General features: G+C 37.0%; 1 protein-coding gene across 2 annotated transcripts; it reads left to right on the top strand.

Moving 5' to 3' along the window:
- The first annotated feature begins 238 nt into the window (after window positions 1–238).
- LOC576343 (glycolipid transfer protein) lies at window positions 239–22191 on the top strand. 2 transcript variants are annotated; one of them, XM_011683080.2, is made up of 9 exons: window positions 239–608; window positions 11510–11770; window positions 12695–12994; window positions 13421–13506; window positions 16748–16806; window positions 17669–17817; window positions 18502–18569; window positions 20074–20135; window positions 21874–22191. In XM_011683080.2, exons 2-9 carry the CDS (start codon window positions 11661–11663, stop codon window positions 22057–22059), a joined length of 1020 nt encoding a protein of 339 aa, XP_011681382.2. In that variant the 5' UTR covers window positions 239–608; window positions 11510–11660; the 3' UTR covers window positions 22060–22191. The 2 variants fall into 2 exon arrangements, with proteins under 2 accessions (XP_011681382.2, XP_011681381.2); XM_011683079.2 differs by having other exon boundaries at window positions 12692–12994.
- Window positions 22192–22207: the final 16 nt, after the last annotated feature.

The raw sequence follows: 22207 nt of genomic DNA, 5'->3' as shown, positions 1-22207 counted from the left end.
TGCCGGACATGACCTTCAGTTCTTTTATATCTTACATTGTTCGAGTCTTTTTTATATTTTTTATTGTGCACTTATTGTGCGGAGTTTCTGCAATTGTAATTTTACACGCGTGATCTTTGGTCGAATCACCCTGATACTAACAGTGTGTGCGTGTGTGCACACATTCGCATCCATCACACAGTATGTGCAAATAAAATAATGTGTGCATGCACAGTGAAGAAGGAAAGAGGAGGGAAGGGGAGGGAAGGGAGTTTACAAATGGCGGACAATAACGGAGAGAATGAGGAAGCAAAATAGAGAGCAGCTCCTGAAAATAGGCTAACAATCTTTGGTCAGTCAGCTGATCGCGATCGAGCCAAGGCAATGGTCATTCTGTCATACACAGTTCGTTGATCCTAAAAATCTCCGCTGTATGACAGGTTACATATCTGGTATAATGTTTGATGTTTCCTTCAGTCCTCGAAAGAAAGGAAGCTGATTCTCTGGCACTGGCGCACAGCAGTTCGTCTCATAAAACGTGTCAGTAGCAAATGTAATACTACCTCTACATCATGGTATGGTTTAGTTCAGTTCAGTTCAGGACAATGCTTTAGCGCAGGAGATGTCAGGTAAGTATTTACAATTATTATGTTTGAAGGATTCTTGATATTGAGAGAGATATTCGGGCAGTGTAACATGGGAAAACAAAGAACCTTTGTGATATTGTTTTTCTCAGCCACACATTATTTTTATAAAGATAGAGTAACATAATATTTCAGTGATTTCATTCTATTCAAATATTTCGAAAATCCGGATTAATGTTTCTGCGAGTTGGAACACAACGTATGCTAAATTTTGTAAATAATTTTGTCATTTACAGTTTTGATGTTTGAGCCTGCAATCCTTGTCCATGTTGCTGTCATATTTCTAAATTTGTCTGTAAATGAAAGGACCAAATATCAAGGACAAGTGTATTTCTTGTAATGTTTTCGTATCAGTAATTAAGAACATTACAGTATTACACTTATCCATGACATGTAAAATTATTCCCCGCTACTCCTTATTTTGTAAAGCGGCCTGGACCAGTTTATGACAGTCTGTGTTCCCATTGTTCGCATAATTCTAGAATTACTTTATGTTACTCTAGACTCTTGACTTCATCTCAGCTTGCAACCCAACCCTTGTAATAATAAGTCCATTGTGCAAAAGATAGGATAAACAGAATGGTGAAAGTGAAGTCGATCGGACCAATGATAAGAACGTTTATTTATGAGCGCGTTTATCTAGGCTTGCCACTAGATATGTACATATCGTACCCCACTATCGAACCCCACTATACGATCGTGATTTGCGGATGTCGCGTTTATCGACCCTTCACGATTCAAAATAAGGGTCTTGTGTCTGCCCAGCTGTTTTGACCCGGGAAGCAGACAGTTTCTCGGAGGTCAACTTCACACGTATGCTTGTACACAACACCTGGGTGATCATATTTGTATGTGAGGTTCAAAACAGCTTTGCGTTTATCGATCTCTCAGAAACGTGGTTCTGGCTGTATGTCACATTCAAAACGCACCTTTTTGCGTCTTTAGATAATTATGCCCATATCTAAAGACGTTTGAAAAAGGCTTTGCGTTTATCTACTTCTAAATTTGCCTGAAAGACGTTTGAGAAACCTGATTCTAGCCAAAAATTTGCTAGATAAACGCAACCTATGATATATGAGATATCTGTATGCGAATCGCAAATTGCCAGTTTGGTCATTGGATTGTGACGTAGTCGCTGAAAACTCTCCGGTTTTATCGTGTACAAAAATTATCATCAGTTTCTGTTTTTCTTCTCCATTTGGGCACTACTCAAAATATATTATGGATAGCATATAAACTAGTATATATCCCCTAAAGAGAATAGATAAACGAAGAATTTAAAGTTCAAGATGGTATATTTATTGAAGATAATACCAACAAGATGAGAGGGTTATAATATATGACATAAAAGCGGTTATGAGCGGCCACCCTCTATCATCTGCTTCCTAAAGGCAGGGGCCTTTGCTGTTGAATCCTCACCTGAAGGTAGTGAGGACCAGAAGAAGAACACCGATTTCTTATTTTTACAAATCATGTATAGGTATGTGCTAGGGCTTAGTAACTCATAATATTTCTTAAAGTACTAGGAATATTATTGTTGACCGTGGAACAGGGAGTGTGTCCGAAGGAGCCCACTGGGTAGAAGCAGAGAAAGCGAGAGAATATAAAGACGATATACATAGGGCTGCATTGTGAAGGATGGTCATTTCTGAGGAATAAAACCTTGGCTAAGAAGGAGTGTACATAAATGCACAAGCGGTAAACAATCCCCTCTTATAGGTTATTGATTTTCTGGGAATGCAGTGTTAAATACATCATACATGACAAGAAATTATGAGGGATGTTTTATCTCTACACTCTAAGAAAAAAGGGTGCAAAAGAGGGTGCAAAATAAGAGTTTGCACCCTTTACATAAAAATGAACCCTATTGAAGGAAAAGGGGTTCAAAAAAGGGTGCAATATAAAATTTTGCACCCTTCCCACAAAAATGAACCCTAACAACCCAAAAAGGTGCAAAATAAAAGTTTGCATATTGCATGCATATTCATGATTACTTTCCACGTGTTAACATAAAAATACATTTATCATATGATTTGTTAAGCAAATTATGACAATGCACATCAATTTTGTGATTTGTATTTTCCTTTTCGGCAATCATTAACCAATAGATTATTTTGTCTGATCATGTTACAATTACATTCACGTTTTAGCAATATATATATATATATTGATTATATGATTACTAACCAAGAAACATCATGCATGTTTAATATGTATATGTGTACGGGCAAATGGCACGAGTATTCCTCGATGATGGGTGCAGGATTACACCTTTTAAAGGGTGCAGGATTGCACCTTTTAAAGGGTGCAGGATTGAACCCCTTTAATAAGGTGCTGCTATTGCATCGGTTTGCACCCCTAAAGGAGCAGGATTGAACCATTAAGGGTACTAACATGTCTCCTAAAAGGTGCATTCTGGCACTCTCCTAAAGGGTGCAGGATTTAACCCCTAAAGGTGCTGCTATTGTTGCATCGGTTCGCACCCCTAAAGGTGCAGGATTGAACCATAAAGGGTACTAACATTTCCCCCAAAAGGTTCAATCTGGCACCCTTTTGAAGGGTGCAGGATTGCACCTTTAAAAAGGGTGCAGGATTGCACCTTTAAAAAGGGTGCAGGATTGCACCTTTAAAAAGGGTGCAGGATTTAACCCCTAAAGGTGCTGCTATTGTTGCATCGGTTTGAACCCCTAAAGGTGCATAGTTGCACCATTTTTTCTTAGTGTGTAACATTAATTTCAGGGTGGACTTCAACCTTAAAATGTGAGACATGTATTTGTTTATACTATTCATGCAGTCTGTTTGCAATGACTTGTTGCCAAAGAGAAAGTGATGTAGGCCAACGTACTTTGACAGGACTACGGGTATAGCCATTAGTTTAGATCATGGTAGATAATGAGGCGGTAGAAGCTGGGTGCTTGCCATAGAGGTGGTGTCGGGAAAGACGATGATCCTCGTCTGGTGGATAAGTTTAGTCATCGTGTTGTAGTTCACAAGGTACAGGGTTCGAATCCTTGTCATTGCGCTCACGTCATTTGGCGAGACATTTATCTATAAATGCGACACATATACATGTGGTTCCATAATGTAACTTTATTTCAGCCTGGGTTTGAACGAAATACAATAGGTTCGACCTTATGAACTTTCGGATATACAAACCTTAGGAAAAACGAGTGCCTCCCAGTCTTACTATATGTCGATTAATGCTAGAGAGTAGCGACCGAGCTGGGGACAGTGGTAACAACAAAAAAATAAAATAAAAACCTGAAGCTTTATCTCAAAACTATACTTTGAAGGAGCGTCATACAACATACTGAAAAAGAAATCAATACTCTCTAACTTTTCAATGTCCAAACGGCAGTATACAAGCTGTAGGTTTTGAGTTATTATCAATCAAAAGAGTAAATATTAAACGCCGAGTATATACTTATGCGAAATATAGGGTGGGGGTAGGGTATAAATAATGCTTCAACACATATTGTAGCCTGAATCAAAATAATATCTTTTGTTTTAAACAATGTATCGTTGGTGTTTCCTCATCATAAACAAAAGAGTAACGCATGAACGTTTCATAGCGGAGTAAAAAATGATCCCTTTTTTTCGTAAAATTTCCCGTACATTTTTCGCGATATGACCCTTTTCTGTTTAAAACATACTATCGTAACTCTTTTTGGGCCATCGAGTATGCATTTACAAAAAGTAACCTGACTTGTTTTTCGGAAAAACAGGTATATTTGCATTCAAACACTCGAGAATGTTGTGAGAATGCTTGTATTGTTCCTTTTCGCGAAACAAAAAAGTACCCTAAATTCCAAAGCCACACAAATTACCCTTTTGTATGCGAAATTTCTTTCGTCCTCGAAGTTATTGTGAATAGATACCATCGAGGTTAAAGGGATTGGGTATCTTTGTCTCAGATTCTAAACAAAATCCTGGATTTAGCTCATGCTGCAATCATAATTATAGTCATAGTCATGAATCCCATGACTTTTACAAGCCGATCGCCTGTCTGATTATCAAGACATTCATGATATTGGTTCATTGGTATTGGTTAATGGTTGGATTTCCAAAAGTTTTGATGTCGAAAGAGGCATACGACAAGGATGTCCATTGTCAGCACTGCTGTTTATCTTAGCTGCCGAGCTCATGGCAAACAAAGTGAGAAAAAATAATATTATTAAACCAATAGAAATGGTCGGGTATGACCTTAAACTAAAGTTGTTACAATATGCCGACGATACATTATTTTTTGTTCCGGATGAAACTTCATTAAATGGAATTTTACATGAACTGAATCAGTTTGGCGAAGTAGCAGGTCCAAGAATAAATAAAGAAAAGACAGCCATTATATGGCTAGGAGACACTGATAGAAGTTAGAATTTAGAGAATCATGATCTGAAATGGTCCCACAAACCTATAAGATACTTAGGTCACTACATATATTTTAATAATAATGAAGCTCTAAAGATGGACTGGGAGCAGAAGTTGATAAAATTGAGGAAAATTCTTGATAGCTGGACAAAAAGAAGCTTAACCATTTTTGGAAGAGTCACGGTACTGAAAAGTCTAGCACTTAGCCAAGTTACTCACTTGATCATGGTTGATTCCATCCCTCCAAACTTTTTGAAGTTGATAGAAGGCATTATATTCAAATTTATTTGGAGTGGGAAAACAGAAAAAAATCAAAAGGGTTTCTCTTATGGAAGACTACAGTAAAGGTGGTATAAAAATACTTGACATACAAAGGCAATTGTTCAGCTTCCGACTGAAATGGTTAGGTAGATTTTTCAATGAGAGTAATGGAGCGTGGAAAACATTTTTTTCTTACTGGTTCAACTTATTGGGAAGCATCAAGCTACTGCTGAACTGCTCCTACAATATAACCACACTTAATGATATTCTAGTTCAAAAGAAAATTCCGTCATTTTACGTAGAAATCTTAAAGGCATGGGAAATGATTAGATACTGCACTACAGTGAAAGATGTTTGTATATCTATACATGAACCAGTTAAAGTTTCAGATCAGATTATTTGGCACAACAAACATGTGGTGTATGATAATCAGTCGCTCTTTTATAAAGGCTGGTATGACAGTGGTCTAGTATATTTAGGAGACCTTTTTACGAGAGATGGCTTTCGGTCAACAGAATATATTAGATCGCAGGTGCATTCCAAACGAAAATGCAATGCAATGTTTGACTATGCAAGACTTAAACTAGCGATACCTCCTGTATGGGTCAATAGTTTAAAAGAAGAATTTATGCATGATTATACTAGACAAGAAAATGAAAACAATGTTCCATATCTGTTGGTGGCAAATAAGGTGAAACATGTTACTGATATAAGTAGTAATCGTTTCTATAAACTCATTCCTTCGAGAACTGTATTAACTAACACATGTTGCCTTTATTGGGAAAAAAAAAACTTAATGTAGATATTGATTGGTCTAAGGTATTCAAGCGTAATCTTGCTCAAATTAGAGAAAGCAAATTACGAGAGTTTAATTTGAAATTACTGTATAACCTATTGCCAGTAAGAAGTAATCTTTTCAAATAGGGAATATCCAATGACGATGTATGCCCAACATGTAATATAAAAGAGGATATGAATCACGCATTTATAGAATGCAAACTAATTGAGCCCTTCATTAAACATATCAAAGAAATATTAAGAGATATATACAAAGTAAGGATACTGACGCTCAATATCCAACACCTACTCAAAATAGATTGTGAAAGTCATTGTATATTATTCTTTACAATAGCATTTTGGACCATTTATAAATTGATTGTTAAACGAAATATAACTGGGATAGACAAGAGAAAAGTTGCTTCTAAACAAAATCTCCATAGAGAAATTATAAAAAGAATGGAAAGTAAATCAAACTTAAAGATGAACAGAAAGCTTTTACCAAAAGAACTGTTGGGTGTTATTTAAGAAAAGAAAAGAAAAAAAAAAGAAAATAAAGAAAAACAAAAGAAAGGGAATCAAAACTATCAGTATAATTTGTATGTTAATTATGATAATATCTTAATTCAATTGCTTTGCAAAGCAAAACTTAATTTCAATGCTTTGTTATGACAATAATAATGTTTTTGCGATTATGTAAATTTGATTTGTAGTATTGTATCTTTGAATGTAACCATGTATATATAATCAATAAATCCTCTGATGAGGCAAAGAAAAAAAAAAAAAAAGACATTCATGATCGAAATTCAAAATTTCCGAAACCATTTTCCCAACGGTTTTTATAACACTACAGTCTACTAGGGAAAATAAGTATGGTAAAACTGGTCACTTTATGATTTTAAAAAACTTTTTTGAGGCACTTCATGATCATTTTGTAGCGCAATTTTTGTAGGGCTTCAATATTACACCATAACAGACACTGAGAACACGTAGGGCCATGCATCTGAGATTTGAATATTACTAAACAATGCCTTTAATGTGCGGTTTACTTTTGTGACGTACCATTGATGTAATAAGTCATGTCAAGTGTTCAACACGATCTCGATTACAGACTTATCGTCATTTTCAAAGAACTGATGCTATTTTAAACTCAGTCACGTACGTGAAGTAAATTAAGTCGCCTTGTATATTCCGTTTGTTGTTTATCAGTCAATATTATTAAAGGTAAAATGCTAAGTTCGGTGGATGAATTCTTGAGAAATCAAACCAAGCTTACATCAAGAGTTTTATACTACACATAGGCTGATAGTGGCAGACAGTGTCCCTTTTGCAGCCAACATCAAATTCTGTAGAACTTTGCAGGAATTATGAATATGTCATGTATGATCCTATCTGTGAAATTTAAACGTTAGCAGTGTCCTAATATTCAAATCATGCAAGGCAACCCGTATACTTGCTAGACTTCACTGTCAGACACTATTGAGTGACAAGCTGGCCTTTTTCTTCTTTGGTAATAACATACATAAAATGAGCTGTAAAGGCTACATGAGCATTTGTCTACATCAATAACCCATTTATTGTAATGGCCAAATTTAAACTGATTGAATCTTGGCGCAGCACACAACGTACGACCATTCGGTACAATGGTCTGAAAATCAGACTATTACTTAATGACTCGGTAGCATTAAAGTCGATTTGACAACTAATGGTCGTTATTTTCCCACTTAAAGACATTTTCAACCCCCCCCTTTTTTTTGGGGGGGGGGGGGGGGATTTCTAATTTAGTATTATCTTTCAACTGCCGTTGGAATCTAGGCCTATCCTATTCATTTTTTGGCCTGCAAATGGGACAGAGTAGATGAGGGGTGAGTAAAGGATTGTAAACAAATCAAGTTTTAGTCTCAACAATTGGAACAATAAAATCAAACCGGCCAAAGTACAAGAGAGATAGCTGTCTTGCAGAATCCAAAAGTCAATGAGATCATTATTTCAAATCAGCCTCCACTGACAAAGATCATGACACGTAACGTGGTTTATTGGTTTTGTTATTAAACCGTGCTAGTATAGCGCAAATCACATTATAATATCATATCAGTATGAGGCCGCCATCCATCTCCAGCCTATCCGCTCACGATGGTGGTCTCCTGCGTTCTAAATTACCTCTCTAATTTATTGAAAAATATTTCATATTTCTTATCTTATCTGTATGCTTCGTACATGTTTATCGTATGATATAATTGTACATGATTTTCTATTTAATTACTTTTGTAAACATTGTATTCATTGTATTTGTTATTGTTCGAATTTTTGTACTTTGAATTTGAAATTGTATCTTTTGAACGCAGAAATAAAATCAATCAAACAAACACAATATCCCTTATTCGGGAACATGATGTCTTTAATGACATAACTCGTTCATACAAGAACTATGATTCTAAATGGCTAAAAAAGACACATCTGCATATAATTATTTTTTCGATTGGCGGAAAAAACATCGAACATTGCACTCCAGATAACACATTTTTTTGGCAGCCTTGACATTAATTTTTGGCAATAGCAGAATGATTCAAAGGAAAAGGAAAAACATGGAGATCCGGTTTCTGGTTTGAAAAAAGAAAGTAAAACAAACTTTTACATGACTTTGTAGAGGCATTAGATTGTATATATTTGTTGTAAACAAGTGCAAAAAGTTACCTCCCACCCGTACCTAAATATACTTTAACAAGTGACTTTAAACTGTGGTTTAATATTGGGACAAATTTAGAATAGAGACAATGAACCCGAATGTTCGCGCAAAAAAAAAAGGGGGGGGGGGTGCTTTTATTTATGCCTATTTATTACCGGTAGTCAAATATATCGTGTGTGTAGTTTGTTTGTTTTTCATGGGGGAAAACAAAAATTGATCCTGGAAGATTTAAGTACTTGATACTCGTGACCTTTCCTTAAAAACGATGAATCTTGGAACGACAAACTATGGATACTATGGGCTATGGGCTCATTAATCCATGATATGTTATCAAAATAATTTTATATGCTTGACATTAACATGAATTTACGCCAAAATAATCTCAATATTTCATGCGTTTTTAATGTGTCATTCTTCCGTCGTTGGCTTGCTTGCTTTGAATATTGAAGGGTGTACACACGTTCGTAGATAATGTATAGTTTGAACTTTGAAGGAAAATAATAAGTCACGCGATCAAGTCACTCTGCAACATATATGAAGACATCCAGGAAATGCGTGAAAATACACGTTTGCGTTAATTAGATACAAAGTTCATTGCTTGATTTGATTTAGTTCATTTTGCATTCATTGCAAGTATAATCAAATTTTGTTTACATAACTTACATAAAATGCTAAAAGGTACTTTCTGACGATGAAACATAACATAATAAGCAATGTTATGCTGCGCATAAAAGTGTAATGGCAGTTTAATATTAAGACAAATTTTCTTCTATATCAAAATTTCTAGTCTACACTTCAAACAACAAAGGTGAAACGTGACCCAAAATATGACATAGAAAAAAAATATATATACATTTCGAAATTTTGTATTGCCACTTCGTTCTGTAAAAAAGTTACAATTTTTTAAAATCGTGAATAAATATATCTTCAACTAATTGAAACACATAATATAATTCCAGCCAAAGATAATGATATCGCAAAAATACGCTTAGTTGTGTTAGAGAAATATTTTCATCAGATGTTTTTTTCTTCTTTAGTTGAATTTATGTGCCAAATTAGTTAGATAGCTCGCTCAAAATATTAACGTAATACCTGTTTTTCTTCAGCTGTAGACGTATTAATGGGTTGGTGGTGGGGAGGGGGGGGGGGGGTGGTCGATATTGGGTTGTCATAAACTTGGTAAATGTTTCAGGAGCACATTGTGTAGCTATGTCCTTCCTGTACATCCTTTATGTGACATCAACACAATATTCTTTTTCGGGTTAACGGACTTTGCTTCTTGTACCAGCAATGTCATTCGCCTGCATACTATGGGATCAACTGTGCATAAATCAGATGTTGCTATGCCGGATCAGCCTCTGACAAGCCTTTTAGTTGCAAAGAGAAAGTTTTGTTTAAAAAGTATGCATCAAATTAGCAAACTGGTATAATGTTTACGGGTAATTAGGACATCAAATCCTGAATCTGATGGGTCAGATTTAAATACACATAAGTGGCCAGTTATCAGATGCTCCATCGACATTGACCTCGATTACATCGAGCTATCCTTGATAAAAGGTATTGTTGTGGAGGTTGCCAATGGTTCGGATGTGCACGTGGTTTGACCAGGGACTGCTTGCCGAGACCCTGGGTTAACCATTATCTCATCCGAGGTCATTTTGCACGATAAACATATTTTCATTAAAGGAAAATCCAACCTTGATAAACAACTACTCTATAGAGAAAAGCAGAAAATTATGATAAGTGTATATATATTATAAACTATAGTAATGGTTCAAATGAAATCGGACAAAAATTAAGAAAGCTAAAAATAATGTTGAAAGCAATCATTATACGTATGGGCACTTCAAATCGGCTGATTCGTTAATGTCACTGTGACGTTGTGCTGAACAACTTTCTTCAAATGTAAATTTTTCATTATGTATAAATGACTAAAGCAGGGCTCCCACTTAACCGAGTTGGAGCCTCGAGTTGTGGCGAGCTGGTGCGAGCTTATGTCAAGCCGTTTTTATCATTAAAACATATTTCTTGATATCAAGAATTGAATTCTTGATATCACGAAATCGAATTCTTGATATCACGAAATCGAATTCTTGATATCAAGAATTACCATTGCTTTACAACGTAAAATTATTTCTTGATATCAAGAAATATGTTTTAATGATAAAACGGCTTGCCATAAACTCGCGCAAGCTCGCCACAACTCGAGGCTCCAACTCGGCTAAGTGGGAGCCCTGCTTAAGGATTGCCTTTTATTTTGCCTTGTGATGGAGATAGTTTGCATCTTCAGAAGGACAAGATCCGAGGCGGATTTGGTAAGGGTACCTAATTCGTCTAGAAACCGTATTTGCCTTGACACCGACCCTTCGTCCACCCCCCCCCCCCCCAAGGGGGAGGCTCTAAAAATCTCCTTATTACCAGTCCATGCCGGGCATATCTTGGCACATGTCGTTATCAGTCATTCTTTTTAGGGATTTTTATAGATTTAATTCAGTTTGAACTCTTTTCTAGAATTTAGACAAAAGTACATTATTTTAAGCTTGTTACCAGCTTACCAGAAATAATTGATAATTCAGTTGACTGAAATTCAAGTTCACACCAAGTGATGGCTGTGATGGAACAGAAATAAAAGTTATAGAAGTTATGAAATAGCTATTTGTATTATATAAAGTGCGAAATTTAACCTGTCTCGAACTTGGAGTATTTCCTGAGAACTTTAAAGTTGAATATTTAGGATCCCAGATTTGGCACCTTTCCTTAAATCAATTGTAATAGATTTCTTCTTTAATATTAGGTGAATGAACACGCTTGATTGACATCTCTCTCCAAACGGGTTCAGCTCATATTTAGTCATCGTCGTCTTCGTCATCGTCGTCGTCGTCATCGTTGTCGTCGTCATCGTCGTCGTCACCATCATCGCGCCCGTCATCGCAACCGATGTCATCATGGCAGTATTCAGCTTCAGGCTCGGCCTGTTGACGGTGATCATATGCGGGGTCGTGTTCACATCATGGACACTGGATGCGTTGATATCGGAGCAGGAGACTCTTGAGAGGTAAACTCATACTTTATTTGATTCATGATTTATGACTGAAAAGATTCTGGTATCTTGTATTATACAAAATATTAAAGATATTCAGGCAACCGTCACCCCATTAGGGCAGAGGGGTTCCCAATTGTGTAATTGTATATGTACTTTTTTCCTAGTTCACTTAGCTCACTTGCCCCCCCCCCCCCCCCATAAAAAAAGAAAGAAAAAGGATTAGAAAGTTGACAGTCGGGCAAGATGCGTCAGCCCCCTCCCACAACTTGCGTAAACGTGCCCATACATTTTTTTATTTTTTTATTTATCGTTATGTCACGGTGTGGAATCGGGGGAATCTAACGATTATAAACGCCCACTTGCACACATCATAACGCACGTATTTGTAACCTTTTTAAACCCTGATTGGAAAATGAAATGAGTCCTTTAATTAATCATTCTTTACAATAATTATCATGTCTGAATTTAGATTTGTAAATAATTAATGTTTATGTGAAATGGACTGGTAAAGTAGATATAATGTTTAGCTTGATTATTTCTGTTTATCGACGCTGTAAGTTTGAAATAAAGTATGAGTGTTTTTTTTCTTTTATCTGCATACTGTTTTTCTTTAATATTGTAAAAATAGGCTACATGTAGGCCCGATATTTATTTATTTTTTTATTATAATTGTGTAATGAGATTGGAATCGTATAGCTGTGGAGAAAAAAATGATTGATGCTTGAAATATAGTGAGTATAACCATGATTACTATAAAAAAAAAAAATTAAATCCATACAATTCGTATAATTTGTCATCATTGTACATGTATTTTGTTTGTTATAGCGCTTAGAGCTTCGGTGATAAGCGCTTTATTTTTTATCAAAATGCTTGATTTTCACGTAAAATCAAATCATTTATTTGTTTTCCCATCCTTTAATTTGTTTCACTCAGCAGCAGCAGCAGTATAAGCAGCAATATGCCTAGTGAGAAATCGTTGAAAACAAAGACTGTGATTGGTGTACAGAAACTTGAGAACAGATTGTTAGCCAATAGGAAACATGCTAACGAAATGACATTAGCCAATATGATTCATGAAGATACGTCTGATTCAGCCTTCCCCTTTGATGAGGAAAGCATTGATGAGGAAAATGAGAAAGAGGACGGAGATGAAATCAGGTCCGATCGTGAAAGTGGAAAAGCAAACGATGCTGCTCTGCCGGAGATAAAAACATTTTACACAGCGGTGAAAACAACGTGAGTAAAAAGATTAATAATTTGAGGATCCAACTAAAAGCCGCCGAGAAACTGAACAAATGGACTGCTACTACTACTATTGCTACTATAACTACTACCACTACTACTACTACTACTACTACTACTACTACTACTACTACTACTACTACTACTACTAATACCATAACTACTACTACTACTACTACTACTACTACTACTACTACTACTACTACTACTACTACTACTATTACTATAACTATTACTTCTACTTCTACTACTACTACTACTACTACTACTACTACTACTACTACTACTACTACTACTATTACTTATACTTCTACTACTACTACTACTACTACTACTACTACTACTACTACTGCTACTACTACTACTTCTACAACAACAAGAATGGTGGAGATTTGTAATGGTTTTCTTTATCTTATCCAGGTTCAAAGATGTTCCAATTTTACCAGACAAGTCGCTTCCGACTCTTAAATTCCTTGATGCCTGCATCGATGCATTACAGGTATTAAGTAAGTATTCATTGGCTGTGATGTCCCAGTGGTAGAGGAGTGGTCTCGTAACTAGGTCCTGGGTTCGAATTCAAGCCGATGCAAATGCGTATAATGTCACGCATTAGTCCTAGTTTATCATTACCAAGTCCCTCGGTTAGGATTCAGAGTCGTTTCTTCCGTAGTTGCCAATCTAAAAGCTTTATTTAATTTCTTAGAAGTCATGTAGAGAAACGTCTTTATTATCATTCCATTCCATTTCATTCCATCATATCTGTGTCAGCTAACATGTGGGATAGGTCCATTGTACCAAAAAATGATACTACACCAAGATTTTGTATATTTAAATTTATAATGGGCTTCGGAATCGTGATAAGCCCCCTTTCCTCTCCTTGGTAAAGAGTGGCAAAAAGTAGATGAATGCCTAGCCCAATTACATTGATGTTTCATGTAGCCCACGAAGCCAGTTGCCTTTTTACTGTGAGCTTCGATATATTGGTTGTTTTCTTTTTCACTACAACAGTGAAAATTAAATTTTAGGGTCTCTTGATGTTCTCTCAAAAAAAGAAGATAGTCCTTGTATAATGTGACGTAACTACAAAGTTTTTAAAAGGATGCATGTACCCTCATTTTTTAGGGGGGGGGGGTGTATTTGCTGTCAGTAATATATGGACTTATAAGTTTATAGATAACTAGAGTGCCTTAAACGACTGTAACAGCTCTTGACAGTCGCATTGTGAATCACTTATTACTGAAATGAAAACATGGTCTCGGCGATAAGGGACCTTTATCAAACAGTTAATGGAGGAAATGTCTTTTGGTTTGTATATGTTTTATTTGGGACAGACAGGAAAGTAAGGAAATTATATTTGGTGGCATTCATAAACGTGATTAATCATTTTGTGGTAATTAAAAAAAAACCTTCTTGGAATAAAGTAAAGGCAGTTTATTTTAGATTTTTTTTAAAGAATTCCATCAAATCCGATGTGCCTGTTCTGGTGGATACAATCGTAATATGGTGACATATACAGTGAGACACAGACAGAGACAGAGAGAGAGAAAGAGACATCAACGCTCAGATTAGCAATATTCCTGATCAATGGGCCCGATCCTATCGCACGTCTAATCGTTATTTATTCATTGTTATCGTTTTAATATACCTGATAAAATAACTTAAGAGGGCGGCTGCAAGTATTTTTTTAAGGATGTGGAGGGGTGTATAGTTATTTGAATAAAATAAATGTGAAGTTCTTTAAAATCGTTATGAATTTATTGCAATGTTGTACGAGGAGCTACCTCCTACCCTACCCCCATCAACAACAACAAAAAAAAGGGGGGGGGGGTCGTAAACCCTACGCCCCTTAATATCCCACCGATGCCTAGCACACTGTAATTTGCCGAGACATTGCTCTACATTTCTGCCACTTTTTGGTAATCTATGTATATATTTTTTTTTCCAGTCAATATATTTACATGTAACAAAAAATTATGTTTGTCATTATTTTGAGGGATCCACATTTTACAAGCTCTGTTTTTGAGTGGATCTCTCCATTTCCACAGGTTTATCCACAAAAACCCATTATACTGGATATGTAGACACATATCATTGTATAATTATTCATGTATTGGCATTCAAACCACTACTCTCCCTTTAATTTGTCATACGCTTGATTTATCCAATATTTTGAAAGGTCAAGTGGTTTGGGGTCCTCGTACTGTCCAAAGGTCAAGATTATATAGATAATTATAATTTTACTCATAAGTCAACAACATAACCCGTATTATTTTTGCTTCGTACACACAAAGAGATAACAAAGTTTGATATTACTTATCGAGTGATACGATAAAGACAGGAAAATTTGATTATGTGTGATAAATTATTTTTTGTGTGTGTGTTTTAGTTGTGCTTATTTGTTTATATTCATATCTATTAGTGTGTTTGTATTGCCTTGAAATAAACATAATATCATTACAAGATTCGGTATCTTATTTAAACCTGTCTGCACTAGTTTGGCCAGGAGAGATTAGACCTCCCTGCATGGTCATTGACAGGTGATTATCTCATCAAATCAGCTCTCAATTAATATAAGAAAAAGATGATCATGGGGGGACCAACTGGTACCGCTTAGGCATTGTTTGCTATAGAGGGCGCAAGTAGCTACACGTAGTGCAGCCCCGCTTTGAAAATACTTACAGGGTGAGAGCACTGTAGTATATCCACGAAGGCTCTTGACTCTCATATGAGATGTCCCAGGTTCCTGAGGTTCGATCCTTGGCTTGGTGCTTACTTCCTTGGACAAGGTGTTTTACCTACATTTTGTCCCTCGCGACCCAGGTGTACATTCTAAAAACTGAAATGTTAATTCACCATTTAAAAGGGCCGAGGGGTGACCATCTTTCAAAATGGTGAATTAACACTTTAAAACTCGATCCAACACTTTAAAGGTTGAATCTAGCATGATAAAAGAAACAATCTGACATTTCGAAAGAGTGGTCACTCCTCGGCCCTTTTAAATTGACATTTAACATTTCAGTTTTTAGAGTGTATAAAATAATGGATACCTGGCAATGCTGAGGTAGTTATAGCTGCAAGGCCCTCAATACAGAGCATAAATACCGACGAGGCTATAATATACACTGGGTAATTAGGCCATTGTAATATATATAGATGAAAAGGGCCCCGATTTCATTACTTACACCTCAATTGATATCATTCTGGTAATTAATCGTTTGTTTGGTGATCATGAGAACAGAGAACAATGGTCATCAGGGTCATTTCGTTTGTTGAACCTTATTCCAAGTCATTTTTAAATTTAAATTAATGAAGATTTATTGCAGTTTCTGTTTTTTATTTAATTTATGGAAACTGCCCCCTACCCTAGCCCCCGCTGCGTACAGTCATGGTTCAGTGACAAAGCAATGGCCTCGTAACTGTGAGGCCCCAGGATCAAAACCGTGTCGATGTGCTATATTAGTGCCCTTTTGTGGGGCATTAATTCTCATTACTGTCATTTATGACTTAAGGGCGTAGGTCCCCTAGTTGATAAGCATAGTAGCATACACATGCTTTAGCAGTCACGCAAAACACACATTGTCAAATTATTATTCAATAAAATCTGAGAATGTAAACTATTATCTAGATCTATTATTTTTAAATTATTTTAAAAATAATTCCATAAATTGGGGTAAAACAAAAATAGTCCAACTATATGAGCTACAGTGTATCACAATCCGTCCATTCTGTTGTCTTGTTTGTTTACAGCAAATATGAGGAAAAGGATATTCGATGGGGTTGTAGGAGATATACAAGGAAATATACAGGTAACTATCATCTACTTGAACTTAAATGGGGTAAAATTACAGTTCTTTTGCTTTGTATATGTGCTACTAGTTCCAATAACTATCTCTGTTAAATTTGGATCTTCTTGGCTATTATTGGCGTCAGTCTTACGATATATAATCCAACGCTAATTCCCTCCGCACTCGATATCCTACATACACAAACCAAAGTCTTAACTTCAACACTGGACCAAACACTGGACCAAACACCCTAACCTTTATACTCTAATTCTAAACCTAAACACCGATTTTATCCCTAACCCTTGCCTTGCCCCACATCTATGACGAAATGAATCCCGGGAGCGTTATTTTTTTCGGCGGCACAGATCGGGGTTAGGTGTGTGTTGAGCCTATGGGAAAGTTTAGGGTTAGGGTTAGGGTTAGGGTTAGGGTTAGGGTTAAATCAAGACCTCTTAAAAAAAAAAAGCCCCGATCTGTGCCGCAGAAGAAAAAAAAAAGCATCCCGGGACATTTATCGCCGGAGCACCATTTCCTTCTTCCCTTCATGTCTCTCGTTTCAATCCTTGCAAAAGTCCGACGACAACAATAATCTAAAATATATTTAATCGTATTTTGCCCTTGAGGCAGACATAACAAAAGACGTCTATTTGCTTTCTGTCACATGTGCTATGATTACCTGTGTCACTGTTGTCTCAAAGTTTGTCTCTCTCCTCTACATAACATAAATCTCTGTTTGCCTCCTAATCTGTATGCGTATTTATAGATTTGATGCAAAATAATCACAAGATATTTCTTACAAACAAAATAGGAGATCAGTTTAAAAAAAGAGGATCCATTCTTTTAATATCTGTAATGAATTTATACTTTCGTTTGACTATTGCAGCAAATTCGTCATAACTACGACGCTCGTCCAAACGAAAGCTATACTCTTCAGTCTTTGGTTCTGTATGATGTAGAGCAGTTACGTATACTAAACGAAGACCCGGATTATTATGCAGCATCCACACTTAATGCCCTAAAATGGGTCGTCAGGTATAATTTGATCTTCTAGATAATTTAGTCGTTGTTTGTTGATTGATTTATCAGGCAAAATTATACAATATTATAAGGAAAATTTGAATCTGTTTAGCTTACCCAATGCACAACATGTGAATGATTTTTATATTTTTGGGCGAAACCCGTTTTTCACTAACAGTTTTGTGTAGTTGCATGAGTACAGGGGGAATAGGGTCACCGTCATTCCAATAAAATGCCAAAGCCCCCCCCCCCCTCCACTCAAGCAACAACAAAAAATAGAGAAAGGGGCAGAGGGAGGAAATGAAAACGAGATTTATTTCCCCCCCCCCCCCCGTTTTCCAAAATCTGGTGAATGACCTTGTTAAAATACGTTTCGTCCACCTATATAGTATACTGATGCCCCCCCCCCCCCTCCTCGCTCCATGATGCCGGTGCCTTCTCTATATCTTCGCCCTTGCTATGCCACTTGATGAGTGGTATTATCCGTTATTATTAACGGAACTTGCATTTTTTTCATTTTAATGTGCCTTTAACTTTTAATTCACTCCCAACGTTTTGTTGGATGACCAACATTCATCTTTGTCACTCTAACCGATTTGTGTCATGGTATAATCTGAATATGGAACACCAGTGTGATTATTATCATGAACCATGAACATAATAGACTCATTTTGCTAGTTTTATTCTCTTTTTCTACAGAGCATTCCGGTTTATATCCAGGTTTGCGACACATATAAGTGAGGGCCAAGAGCAAGGTCCGAGCGCAAGTGAGTTGCTTTGTGATCTTCAGAAAACAATGGAACATTATATCATTTATAATTTTATATTTCGTTGTTAAGTAATGCCTATAGGTCACATTTGCCGCGGCGACCGTGCGGTCTAAAATATCTACGGCCAATAGCAATTACCTACGGTATAGCGGTCTTTATGTCTTTAGGTAGCCGCACGGACTATTTTGAATTTGTGGAGACAGAAAATCTGCGGCTGCCGTACGGACTTTTAAGTGATGACGCACGGTCGCCTTAGGGCGTCCCTGCGGCGGCCGTAGGTTTTTGACAAATACCAAGGCAGACGCAATGTAGCCGCAAGGTGCCCGCAAGGCGGCCGAAGGGGGACCATTCGGCGACCGTGCGGCTAGACTGATGCTACCGCTTCACACCTGGGGGTGTTTCACAAAGATCCTAAGTTGAACTTATCTCTAAGTTGGACTTAAAATTTATGGGAAGCCATTAGCATCCTTGAAAATATTTTGTAATTTTTTTTAGAAGGCATAAAATGTTGATTCAAATCATTCATATTTTCTATTATCATGGGAGATTTCATGTTCTTGATGTGGAATTGATGAAAAGTCTAAAATACTCCCAATTTTTGCTTTTGAATATATTTCATTTTAAGGCTCCAATGGCTGTCCATACTTTTTAAGTCCAACTGAGTGTTAAGTTCTACTTAGGATCTTTGTGAAACACTCCCCAGGAGTATATAAAACGCAAGGCCAACGTACGTCCGACGTATACAGTCGTCGTGGAATCGCTCTACGGCATGGCTACGGCGTGTCTCATCGCTACGCCGAACCTAGAAATAAAAACAGTTATAACTCCGCGTTATAATCCCACAGCGACCCGTACGGCCTGTAAAGATAGGGATACGCCCTAGGGTGACACTGAGGCCACCGCCGCAAGTATCTCTCGATTTCCGAGGCGTACGGCCGCCGTATCCAAGCCGTAGAGAAAATGTGACCCAGGCATAAGTCTATATTAGAGAAAAAAAGCCGCAACAATATATAATTATATTTTGTTTCAGGGAGTATACTATATATTTAAGTATTGTCATGCTACAATAATTTTTTATTCATCGTTTCTACTCAGGTATTTTAAACGAGGGGGCACTTGCGCTCCCCCAGTGGCCAAATTCAATCCGGAACGGGTAAACAACGGGAATGGAAATAATGTGCCCTCCCACCCCCATGTGATGACCCTCTTACTTTTTGACTTTCATATTTTATTTTGGATTTGTGCCCCCTCCCCGAGAATCCTGGATCTTCCACAGAAGTAGCTAAGTTGCCATGACAATCGTTGTTTCACATAACTCCATCCCCAAATGGTTATTCTCGTGTTTCTTTATCGGACATATTGTGTGCAGGTAACAACAGAGTTGCTTAAACAATTATTAGAGATAGTGTGTACCTATGGAAACACTATGGTAAAGATAATTATTCTCTAACGGCTTAATAATTCCATGAATTTCTTTCTTTTTCGTACACCTCATGTACAGGACTGGCCTATGATGAGACTTTGACAAAGCACCATGGGTTTGTCGTCAGAGCATGTTTTAAGGTAAGACATCATACTATAACTATACATGTATATTATAAGTGATAGAGTAGCCGGTCTCGTTACCGATGGTCCTATAGATTCGAAACGCGCTATTGCAGTTTGGAAAGGCAGTAAGCCTTTTTCAGATATGCCGCGGCTAACTGCAGCAGGTTCGCGGTCAACTGCAGCAGGTTTTATTTTTAAGATATGACTTACGGTGTCATAGGCATGACATTTCTCTATCTTATAACACAGTTTACAGCTCAGTGAACAAACTCTGCACCTTTGTCGGGCGCAGTTGCAATTTATAAAGGCGTGAACAAACAACAACAACAACAACTTGGCGGCTTTTTTGTTGCGGTAAACCGCGTCTTAAACGCGTCATATCTGAATGAGCATATACAGTGCGTCCCAGAAAAAAACGAAACCGAGAATTATCGATGCTTTATCATAACTTAATCACGATTATAATTGATAAATGACACATGATTTGTAAAGCTTAGATCCTCCTCTTTCATTTGATGCAATTTATATGATGCATAATTTATTTGCATAATTCCTGGCTCATTTTTCCTGATTGAGGTGTCATATGAAAGGGCAGATGTTGAACTTTTTAGAAATGTGATTTTCTCTAAATTCAGATACCGCCCGCCAAATGACTTTTTGGTTTCCTCGCTTCAATTTTATTTTAATCACTTATGCGTGAAATATGCATCATATGAGTTGCATCAAACGAAAGAGGAGGATCTAAGCTTTACAGATATGTGTCATCTATTAATTATAATTGCGATTAAGTTATGATAAAACATCGATAATTCTCGGTTTCGTTTTATCTGGGATGCACTGTATAACCCCCAATTTCTCAAGTCTGTAGGTTCCCCTGGTTGCTTTCTGACAAGTATCTACATGTATTTGCTTTATTACCTGTATCTGTCCGGTTAATTAAAAATAAATCATCATTATCTGACGAGAAGGTCCCGGCTAATAAAGATTAAGACAAAGGTCGTAATAATGATAAGCATACCTGAGCTGGGTTCGGGATATTAGTTATTGTTAGTGTTTGAGTTGCAAATTGCGGGTGGATGGGGAGGGGAGGGGGGGGGGGGGGTGGAGGAGGAGTTCACTGGCATGCAAGCTGTTTTCCATGCACGACAAGGCGCGACAAGGCATCTCACTTTCCCCTATTACTTGTTGCATATGATGCGCTATTTCGATAGCGTAATTACTTACGCTAATCAATTATGTGAAGGTAACTAGTGCATGCGCCATTACAGAAATGTTACGCTTGCACTGTTACATTCACTTTATGTACGATATCGCTCCCTGTCATTGGAGCATGGAAAAACGCGCCAGTTCTAGACGCAGTCACTAATGACGTCTCATGTGCAACTACATGCAGTGTAAAATGCGTAATATTATAATGTATAAGCGGATGAATAGTGCACATCTTTTTGACGTGGATATCGAGAACAGGTTGAAATATGACTCCAGAGCCTGTTGTTCGTGAGGTGTCATTCGCCTGACGTAGCATTGCGTCAGTGACTCACGGGGTCTCTGACGCGCCAAGAGAGAGTAACATCGTATAATGAGTGATTGCAAAACGAATATTGGAAACAAGAATAATTATGATAGCTGACGTAAGGCTAAAGGCATTTACAGACGTGATTAGCGCAGATAATATTAACGCAATCGAAATGACGCAACGTGTACAATGGGAATAAAGGGAAAATATAATTTCTACTTTGTTTTTTTCCTGCAGGCTGCCTTCCTGACGCTGTCGACGCGGCAGGACTTTCTAAAAGAAATTGCTGTGAACAAGGCTGACCTCGATCGACCCGACTTTGAAAAGACAGCAATAGCCGACTCCCGGGATTATTTCTTCGCCTTGGAGGAGAGATTAAAACTCATTGAAGAATTCTATACACGACATCATATAGAACCTTAGATTTGGATGATTGACAGTGGTTCTTATTTTTCCCTCTAGAATTGCAGTCACAAAGTAATTCTCTTGGATAATATCCTTACAAGCAATATAAAATACGTTGTCATAATATGAATACGCCTACATTATTTGTTATTAACAAAAAAGGTGC

Source organism: Strongylocentrotus purpuratus, unplaced genomic scaffold, assembly GCF_000002235.5.
Source record: "Strongylocentrotus purpuratus isolate Spur 01 unplaced genomic scaffold, Spur_5.0 spur5_scaffold_7, whole genome shotgun sequence".
Taxonomy (NCBI): Eukaryota; Metazoa; Echinodermata; class Echinoidea; order Camarodonta; family Strongylocentrotidae; genus Strongylocentrotus; species Strongylocentrotus purpuratus.
This window is presented reverse-complemented; position numbering and strand designations above follow the sequence as displayed.

Bases quoted from the DNA above. Each gene is read 5' to 3' on its own strand.
- LOC576343 (XM_011683079.2), top strand. From the start codon at position 11,661: ATGGCAGTATTCAGCTTCAGGCTCGGCCTGTTGACGGTGATCATATGC. The intron at 11,771-12,691 runs GTAAACTCATAC...TGTTTCACTCAG, and splicing joins GAGCAGGAGACTCTTGAGAG to CAGCAGCAGCAGTATAAGCA. The intron at 13,507-16,747 runs GTAAGTATTCAT...GTTTGTTTACAG, and splicing joins CGATGCATTACAGGTATTAA to CAAATATGAGGAAAAGGATA.